General features: G+C 35.3%; 1 protein-coding gene across 2 annotated transcripts; it reads right to left on the bottom strand.

Moving 5' to 3' along the window:
- Positions 1–3,860: 3,860 nt before the first annotated feature.
- On the bottom strand, positions 3,861–10,144 carry LOC108621919 (zinc finger protein 714). 2 transcript variants are annotated; one of them, XM_018019524.2, is made up of 12 exons: positions 8,933–10,144; positions 8,119–8,351; positions 7,681–7,854; positions 7,424–7,615; positions 6,491–6,819; positions 5,539–5,780; positions 5,290–5,470; positions 4,982–5,219; positions 4,769–4,909; positions 4,541–4,660; positions 4,313–4,468; positions 3,861–4,223 (listed from the first exon to the last, which is right to left on the bottom strand). In XM_018019524.2, exons 2-12 carry the CDS (start codon positions 8,338–8,340, stop codon positions 3,990–3,992), a joined length of 2,229 nt encoding a protein of 742 aa, XP_017875013.1. In that variant the 5' UTR covers positions 8,341–8,351; positions 8,933–10,144; the 3' UTR covers positions 3,861–3,989. The 2 variants fall into 2 exon arrangements, with proteins under 2 accessions (XP_017875013.1, XP_017875014.1); XM_018019525.2 differs by lacking the exon at positions 8,933–10,144 and adding an exon at positions 8,650–8,921.
- Between the last annotated feature and the right edge of the window lie 271 nt (positions 10,145–10,415).

The following is a 10,415-nucleotide window of genomic DNA, read 5'->3' as shown; positions in this document are numbered from 1 at the left end:
GAAAGCAGGCGAAACACGTACGGATGCGAGGAAGAATATCTTTGTGAATAAAACAGAAATTTTGCGGTGAGGTAGAGTCAGGAGAAGCCAGATAGAGTGCAACAGAAATGCGAAAGGAACGCGTTGGTATTCCGCGATTAATGACACGATTTTTAGGCAATTTTCTTTTTTACCCCGCCGCGTTTAATTAACCAGATTCCGCGAGGCAATTCGCGCGGAACGAAATAAATGTGACGCGTTTATTACGTTGACTATTTTAACCGAATGACGAAATCCTTCCAGAAGGAACGTTCTTATTATACCGCGAAGCGATCTCCTTTTATTAAGTTAGTTGTATTTATTATAATTTTAGCATTATCGGCCGAAAAATAGAATTTGGTTTGCAGCTTGAAAAAACTTAATCGTTTAATCCTCCACATCTTTACACACCAACGATACGTTTCACACTTCATTACCCATCGACCTTACATTCCTCTAAGAACTTAACTTATTTCAATTAATTAAACTACAGATAAACCAAACTATCTGAAACGTAAAATTAACTAACATAAGTGAACATAAAACGAATACAAAATAAACAAACATACACTTTGTCTTTGGTTTACAATCACATTTTAATCAGTCTGTATGAAACCTAAATAAGTATATAAATTATTTTCGCGATCCTTCTTTTTCTTTTAATTTCTTATCTACTCTATTGTTAACTATTTTCTACTTTTCATTAGCTCCATCGCTTTTCTTATTCTTCTTGTGATAACAATGTGCGTACAATAGTATTAGAGATTCGTTCAAATCGCGGTTCGTCGACAAGACTATTCAATTAGACTCGACGATTAATTAATGTGAGAAACGTCGTGTATTCGTGCACTTCAGACGAATGAACGGAGAGATTCCAAACGTCTTATGCGTGTAAATTATTTTTTTTTTAGAGAGTATTTACTAAAAATCTATTATAAAGTACTATTTATTGTAGTAGTTCTCATTTATTTCATGCGTTTCGATCTTGAAACGGAAACATTTGGTGATAATACGTCTTATATACAGGCTGTCCCGGGTTTTGAGAACGTTTGTTAGGGTTTTAGAAGGGTAAGCGATGCGGGGGGTCTTCCCTATTTTTATACATTGTAAAGATCGAGTAATGTCAACATTATATATTTCAACATTAACAATATATAAACTATTCAAAAGCATTAAAAACATAAATAAATAACATACGTGAATAACAAAATATTTAAAAGTTATTCTTTGATTAAGTATAATTTCTTTTGTTAACAAATTTCTAATAATATTCACATTGAAGAATCTTTTCCAGTCTCTCTCCCTTTCGTCTCATCCCCAAGTACTATCTATTGCATACAAACGTATAAATAAGATAAACATGTTTTAAAATCTATATGATGGTTTTAATAATCTTTAAAATAACGATTGCTTAATGAGGGACTATTAGAATCTCATTGATTCATGAAAAATCGAGCATTCTTCGGAGCTATTGTATTAGCACGTTCTGAAAGACCGAACTGGATAAAGAGATATTAAGGTCTGAATCCTGAACAGAGAGATGGGAGGATTCGATTATTATCCACGCTCAATTTAACTTATTGAGTGACGCGAGATGCTGCTTGATGGCTCAGGGTACAATAGCGTAACAATTAATCGCTGAATGGAGTGTTTCCGTAATTTCCTGTCATTTATCAAAACCACCCCATTAACGTTTTACGTAAAACACGTGCGCCACTTTATACCATTCGATTTAGATCATTGAGAAATCTTGTAATTGCAGTATAAGTTCATTTTAACATGCATAGTTCAATAGACTATCTTTTTTTAGTTCAATTTTAACCACAAATCACCAATAAAAATGATAGCATTTTTTTCTTTTTCCATTTCTCTAGATCTTCTTAAAGTATGAATCTTCTATTTTTTTTAAATTTCTTACCAAGGCTCTCCCTTCTGCTTCCATCTTTTGATATCATTCATTCCCAGTAACAGTGAAACAAGAGAATATAAGGAAAATAGAAAACCAACCATCAGACTAAAACATATAAGTACTCATGAACCACAGGATCAGAATCAAACTATAAAGCACGTGCAAGTACAAACGGAATAAAATTTCGAACCGAACCAATGAACGAACAATCAAATCCAATGAAATTGAGCCTGAGAATGACATAAAAGAAAGAGAAAAAGAAGATATCGAAGAGGCGATATGATGTGACAAACGATCGTCGATCGAATCAAATGGTAGCATTTCGTTGTATCATAAATATTAAGGAAAATGAAAAGAACATGTATTTAAGAACATTATAATTTTATTTATTTGTACATAATTGTATTGATACTTATAAAGAACGTTACACACAACTAATAATACGGAGAAATTAAATATTTAATACAACGCGTCTGTGTCGAATAGCATCATCTTTTCTGAGATGTTTTCAATACAGAGTTACTTATAAATAACTGATGATCTATATAGATGTAAAACACTAATTGTTTATAAGTTGTAAAACGAGTAATATAACTTCCAGTATCGGAATTTTGATATTTAATAAGCAAGTTACACAAGTTCGAAGAATGTGCTGCACGAATTGCAAAACTTACTAATTTATGAAACTACGCTCTACTTTCTTTTATCTTCAAGGAAGAATGTCGAGGAAACTTCCCCGTTATACGCTACGGTACAATGTTAAATGCATAAAAAAATATGAATATTAGGAATGTGAACACATTCCATTAAATGCTACCTAATTATTCTTACACAAGTATACAAACCTAGAATTCCTAAACTAAATATCTTAGATATTATCAACCGGTTTATCTATAAATTAATCCATGTAATTTTCGTTGATTCATCTTACGTTTATTACTAATCTAAGCATAACCGATCACTGTAAACTAGAATTAAGAAATGAAAATAATAAAATAATTAAATTACAATTAAAATTATGGTACTGACTGGACTGCATTGCAACTGTACAAAATTTCTTACAATTTATGTTACAGCTTTTATCAGCAGTTTTGTGCTTTCAATCAGAAAGAAATTTCTGGGACTTAAAAGACATATTGAGAATGTCATATATGAAACGACATAATCAATTTAAGATTCTCTATCATTTGCTTGCCTCTACGTCTTAAGGTCTGTCTACACTAACGTAATGTCGACGTTACATAACCAGCACGCAGGATCTCCGTAGGTTGTAGGACGTACGTTCGGCAACGTAACCAGTGCTGTAGTCTTTAGGACAGGGTATAGAGAAAAGCGAAAGAACCCTCGGAATAGGTAGTGGACCCTAAACAGCAGGCAATCTGCCTGCCGATTCGGTGTCAATCGTGGACTCCTGATCTCCCTGCTTTTACACGCTTTTTCCTATACCCTATCCTAAAGACTACAGCACTGGTTACGTTTTACGTTGCCGAACGTACGTCCTACACCTACGGAGACCCTACATACTGGTTACGTTACGTCGACGTTATGTTAGTGTAGATAGACCTTTACTATACATATACAGGGTGTCCCAGAAATTGTGGTACTTTTTTAAATGAGGTGATTTTAAACAATATTTTCCTTGATCAAAATGTGAGGTGATTTTAAACAATATTTTCTTTTGTCAAAATGTTCAAGGCAGTTGGCGCACTCCTGGCCGCCCGTCATACGGGCAGTCTGATTAGCAGGGGTATTTGTTAATAACTCAATAATCACGCCTTGGATAACATTTTGACAAAGGAAAATATTGTTTAAAATGACTTCAGGAACCTCCCATTTGAAAAGGTACCACAAGGACACCCTGGACAAATCCAAATTGAAGATTACAAGAACGTACTTAGATATAATCGTCTTATGCAATCAAGAAAAACTCGTATCAATTCAACGTGCTTCCATTTAAGGCTAGTTTATTCACTCACTCATTTACGCGTATCAGTATGCCTTATTTACTAAGAAATGTTTTCCTGCTTAGAAAGCTATAGTGTATAACAAATAATACAAAAATTCATGTGTTCTGCACAAGGCTTAACCAGCTACGGCTTTCCCCGCTAACCGACGACGGGAATCGAATCTGCACTAATCGCACCGCGCTCTTATCGTCTTCTTCGTCTTTGTATTCTGAGGTAGTTGGTACAACTATCGTTTCAACATCTTCAGCTTCAGCGTAATTATATACTTCTTCTACTTGTTCCGCGTCTTCAGGTTTAATATCCAACACTTCGCTTTCGGCAAAATTCATCTAAAAATTATGAAATTGTGTGATCATTTTGTTATAGAAATCAAATACTCCTACATCATAATAGTTAACGATTGTAAAACTGCGCTTACTTCTTCGTCAACTAAAGGATTCCCTTCCTCGTCCGCGACATGCTCTTCCGTCGGTATATTCAACACATCTTCTTCATTATAAATTGGATCCTCTGTTGGTTGCTGTATTATAACATGATCCTTTAATTCCGTGACGTATAGTTCGGTTTCATCCAGCTGTGATACGATAAAAAATATTAAGAATAAATTATATTTCATTAGAATACAGTAGAAGAGGAAATTAAGTACCTGATCAGTTTCGGCTTCATCCACTAAAAGCTCAACATTACCATCAGATATTGTTATAACTTGATCGTCTTCAGTAGTAAGACGCGGCTGATTGACGACGATAGTGTCGTTTAAGTGACCCTGTAAAATGTGATTCCATGTCCATGTCAATTATGAACAAAATTAATTAACTGAATAAAATAATCATTAATAATTATAAATCAATTTTATTACTATGTTTTAACCTACCTGTGTTTGCATGTGAGCGTATAACAATGGTTTTCTCATAAAACCCATACCACATACAAGACATTCGTATGGCTTTTTATCACTATGTATGAATCGATGTGCGTTTCTATTGTCTCGGCTATTAAATGCCTTTCCACATACCTAAAGAAATGTACTGATGTTAAATAGATGATTTTAGTGTAATGTATAATCAACAATTTTGACTTTGGGTACCTCGCAAAGATATGGTTTCTCGCCAGTATGTATACGCATATGCTTTTTAAAATGTTCCGGGTAAACAAATGTCGCTGTACATATACTGCATTTGTATGGCCTTTCGCCAGTGTGTGCCGCTTTTATATGATAATCCAACAATCGTCGTCGTTTAAAGCCCTTTCCACAATCGTCGCATTTATACCGCTTGTCGTTATAATGCGTCGCACGCTTATGCGATTGCAAATTCGATCGTTGGCTGAAATGTATAATATAGAAGATTGCATCCGTTATACAGATTTATATAGCCGACAAATATGATTATATACCTAAATGTAGCTCCGCAGAATTCACACTGGTACGGCTTCTCTCCAGTGTGCGTTCTTTCGTGATCTCTTATTTCAGCTTTGCGCGCAAACGCTTTACCACAGACTCTACAAATGTACGGTTTGTAACCCGTATGCACTATATTGTGCACTTCCAAATTGTGTGGCGAGCCAAACGCTTTACCTGTAATTTTCATTGTTTATATTTTAAAATGTAACACAAAAAACAATAACCAAATTGATATATCATACCGCATTGGTGGCAAACGTATTCCTTTACGCCGTTGTGAGTCCTTTCATGCTGATTCAAGTTCTGTTGGCTCAAAAATGTTTTACTGCATTGTGAACATTCGTAGGGTCGCGGTCGTATCTCATGCGTCTTAACGTGCGCTTTGTGCGTATATTTCGAAGCAAAATCTTTGCCGCAACTTTCGCATACATATGGACGTATACCCGTATGAGTATTGATATGTTCCTCCAGTAGATTTCTGGAACTGTGAACATAACAAATTGTAATATTCTTTCATTACATTTTCTCTTTACATAATAGTGAGATTACTTATTGGGTTGGCAAATAAGTTCGTTCAATTTTTTAGGGCATAATGAAACTATTTCTTTGAGATCATTTTCTACACTCGTATGGGATATATTGAGCAAGCATTTGTAGCAATATCTCGCACCGATTGGGATAACTTCTATCGATAATGGTCTTGACATCACTCGAATTAATCTCAGTCGGTGGATAGGAGCAAGATGTATCGTTAACATTAGCACTACTAAACCAGTTTAAATGACTGGTTTTAAATCCTAAAATACATGTATAAAAGAAGTCACGAATTTTAGTATTAATTTCAAATGTCCAGACCGAAATTTCACAAACGATTTCTGGTATACCTATTCTGTCAAGGCATCTTCCACACAACATGTGCTCGTTTGTTCTTTTTGAAGTAATGGAATAACATATGGCGATAGTGCACATTATGTGCTTCCTCTTTTAGTAGCTAGATAGCAACCATTGATAATCGCTCAACATGTTACGAACAGTGTGTGAAAGATAAGCATTTTTAATTTAAATGCGTACTTGAGTTCAGTATAATCGCATTAAGAAAAACGAATCCAAATTGGAGTGAAACTACGCCGAAGCAAGAACCAATTTATTTGCCAACTTAATAAATGCCATTTATTAATTGCATCCTGTTAATACCTATATCGTTTGCCACACGTTTCGCATGGCCAGGATTTCACTTGCGGATAATGTATCCTCTTGTGAATTCTAAACAGTCGTAAATTACTGAAAATTCTGTTGCATATCTCGCATTGAAAGTCTCCCTCTTCTTTAGCGACATGATCATCGAGATGTACGGAGAGCTCATTTCTTTTTCGAAAATCATCTCCGCATATATCGCAAATATATAAACGGGTTTCATGCACACTTCTCACGTGCGCGATAATAGACTTGGCGTCTCCCACCGTTTTATCTTCTTCGTTTATACATAACAAACAAGTATACATAGAACCATCTCTAGATACGACCTATAACAAAAAAACGTAAGTAAAATCAATTTCTATATCATTATACATTCGTCTGCTGGGAGGTAAGACGTAATAATTCAGCTAAGCGCTGAAGAACGTACTTATTCGAACGAAGGCTGGAAAAGATAACAATTCGGCCGAACAGCGAAAAACATACTGATTCGATCGACTGCTGAGTACGTAACAATTCAATCAAATGCTGGAAGAGGCAACATCTCGATCGAGCACTAGAAAATTTTTTGTCCATGACTGATCTGACAATGGATCTTCTCTCCTCATTATCTAAGGACAACTTTTTTTGATAACACTGTTTCAATCGCTAAGTATTGTCGAATTCGATGCATGAAGTTTCTCCTATCGAGCCTATTAAATACTTATTCCCTGATAAACCATGTATCCTTTAGTTTTATAAGTTTTGGGCGTGCTGTCATAGTAGGAAAAGGCACCCACGAACGGTTACATTTCATAGCACTCGTTCGAGTTGCCTTAGTTTCCTTCTCCATCATTCCGCCGAGTAAGTACATTCCTCAGCGCTTAGCTGAATTATTGCGTTTTGTCTACCAACCGATGAATTATTTACATTCATAATTAAATAATTTCTTACTTGCTCTTGAGGAGGTTCAACTTTTGGAACTACTTTTGACCGTTTCATTCTCTTCCTCTCGTCTGCATTGCTCGTCTCTGGCACTGATGGATCTTTCAGAATAATTTCCTCCTGCTCACAGGCAGGATCCTCTTCGTCTTCTTCCTCTAATCTTTCTTCTTCTCCCTCCATTTCTTGGTCTTCTTGATCGTCCTTTAAAAAGATTTAAAAAATACATTAATGATTGATACACGAGAAAATTTAGTTTTACCTATTACCTTGTCTGCATATTTAATCTCCCCATCTGCATCTTGAGAGTCCATATTTTCTATGTAATCGTGATCATTAAATTCTTCTTCATTTTGCTCGTCAGATAATTGTTTAATAGTTTTCTTATAATTACTATACAATTCTACTTTCACTTCCGTCAGTCTATTTTCAAGTTCATCAACCTGTGAATGTTATTTCTGTATTATGTGACTAAAACTATGCAGTATGTCTGGTTTAATACTACATTTCGAATTACTTTTACAACATTTAAAGAATGAAGAATTGAATGGTATTGTAAAAAACATTCTATACATAGAGATTTGGAACTTCTGTTCAACAACTTTCTTACAGTTTTAAACGTCTTTAATAGCACAAGAAATTATAACTTGAACAAATAAACCAGATACCATATGTATACTTATAAAACAGTGGGGCGCTCCTATTACCTCATTAAATAATTTGTAGCATTTTTTACATATGACAAGAGAATGTACATTTTCTTCATTCAAGTCTGTTTCTAAGACAGTACAAATTATGTCTACAAGTGGCTTCTCTGAAGACGTTACAGACTCTTCATTAAAAATACGTATACTATTCCTAGTAGAAACTCCAACTTTGCTATTACATATCAAGCAGTGAGTGTTGTCTTTTTCCGAATCAGCTGTCATCTTTGCAATGACTGTAAAAGTAAGATAGATTTTAATAAAATGAATAATTCTAAAGATAATTGTTCTTATGATTGTATATAATGTATCTGAAGTATAATAGTGAAAATATCCTAAGTAACATATTGTTAGATTGTAAAATACCATGCAAAGAGCAGTCATGGCACTTTGCAAATCGCGGAATAACTTTTAATTTTCATGAACAAATGATGCGAGGAGAGACAGAATCCGTTGAAATAAAATATTCGTAGCGATCTGCTTATGTAATAATAATAAACACGGCGTGTGTTCTGTACGAAAGAAAACATCTACCGGTGTCGTTGGATCATCGGGCGATAACGTGTCCGACGATTCATCCCGCGAGCGCAAGGAAACAATAAAATAATGTTGCACATCGTGGAACGGGACACGATGGATCGGTATCGTCGCGGCGCGCAACGAAGCATTCCGTTTCTTCGCCCGCATCGATAAGTAACCGCTAAAATCCAATAACCCTAAACAATAACGCGGCGAGAAACGGTAAACAAAATTATTTGCCTGCGTTCCTCGTCAAAATGAGACGTTATAATAAACGTAAAAAGTTGCCAGCACTGACTTGAAATTTTCGTTTCTGTGTACGGACGATTGGCAGCCAGCGAGACGACGGACGGATCTTGATGCCAACGCCATTCAGGTCCTCATGACAGCCAGGATGGTCGGGCGCGTCGGAAGTAGCCAAGAAAAATGTACGCCGAAACCGGAGCAGCTTTTTGGAACGTGAAGGGCAATTCGATGTCGCCTTCTCTTTCGGTGGAGGCACGCGATTGCGTGTACACGCGTTGAATGCCCTCTACCGGCTGCTTTCTACCGCGTAATTCAGCCATATTTTACGCAGCCACTTTTCCGCAAATATATAGGGTGTCCACGGATTAAACGATCAAACTGCACCATTATGTTCAATAAGTAAAAGTAAGAAGAAAATATTATACCAACATAGGTCTGTAAATATTTTATAAAAAAATTAGAATAAAAATATGAAATCTAAACTCAATAGCGAGTTCGTTGTTGGTACATCGAAATGTAACAATAAGACGATGATAACCGGGAGAAACGAGATAAACCTACTCGTTCTAGCCATGTCTACTATGTGAAATTGTTTGAAGTAGTCAAACGCAATAACCCAGAGATCGAATTACGGAAATATCTGATGGGTGAGAGAATTAAGATCAGTTCTGAAACGTCAATTCCAGGACAAGAAAAATTGAATAATGCGTTCATAGAAAGATAAGGACAAGATATAAAAACGAAATTCGGAGAGTGATAAATTCAGTTTCCCTAAGATGTCAAACTTGCATTCGTAACGGAAGACGGTACTTTGAAATAGAAACATAAACTTCTTTTGAATGATGAAATGACTTGGGTGTATAACATACTTTTACAGTATGTATGAACCGGCACCTGTTCTAGTGAGAGTGTATCCGTGTGATTCAAGAAGAGTTAATTTTTTTTTGTACTCTGATCGGGTGTGAATCATCAACGGTTTTTAATAAAGATTTCGGGTTAATATCAATTATGGGTGCAGTTGCCATTTTATATGACTGAAAATGTTTAATTTAGACATATTGCAGCGAAAGTTACATGTTATGTATATATTATTTATAATTCTTACATAAATTTATATATTTGCGACGGCTTCATTTTGCTTCTTTAGTTACATTTTTTATCATATTCTTTAGATGGAATTATTATTATTGTAACACGATGTTAACTTGGTCATTACGTGTTGAATTATTTACACAACTAGTATAACAAAAATGAATCTTCACTATAAGAAGACGTAGTTCTGTCGAATGTTTTTCACAAGGCAATTCTAAAGGCCTTGGTCATAAATTACACTATTCTTAGAAGGGGTCAGTTTTCTAAGATAAGGCCCGAAACGGTTTTAAGGGAAGGTAGACCCTTGTCCGTTGGCTTCACTTCGTGTGCGTCAGTGTGCGTTAGTTGGTGAGTATAGACGTCCTTCCGAGCTGAGTTGAAAAATAAAATATTATTCAAAATATAAAAGATTTGCTTTTATTAATTCCCACAATCCAATATTA

This window comes from Ceratina calcarata, unplaced genomic scaffold (assembly GCF_001652005.2).
Source record: "Ceratina calcarata isolate Rehan_Ccalc_2016 unplaced genomic scaffold, ASM165200v1 scaffold188, whole genome shotgun sequence".
NCBI classification, from domain to species: Eukaryota; Metazoa; Arthropoda; class Insecta; order Hymenoptera; family Apidae; genus Ceratina; species Ceratina calcarata.
This window is presented reverse-complemented; position numbering and strand designations above follow the sequence as displayed.

Bases quoted from the DNA above. Each gene is read 5' to 3' on its own strand.
- LOC108621919 (XM_018019524.2), bottom strand. From the start codon at position 8,340: ATGACAGCTGATTCGGAAAAAGACAACACTCACTGCTTGATATGTAAT. The intron at 6,820-7,423 runs GTAAGAAATTAT...TTTTTGTTATAG, and splicing joins TTGAACCTCCTCAAGAGCAA to GTCGTATCTAGAGATGGTTC. The intron at 4,469-4,540 runs GTACTTAATTTC...ATCGTATCACAG, and splicing joins ATGAAGCCGAAACTGATCAG to CTGGATGAAACCGAACTATA.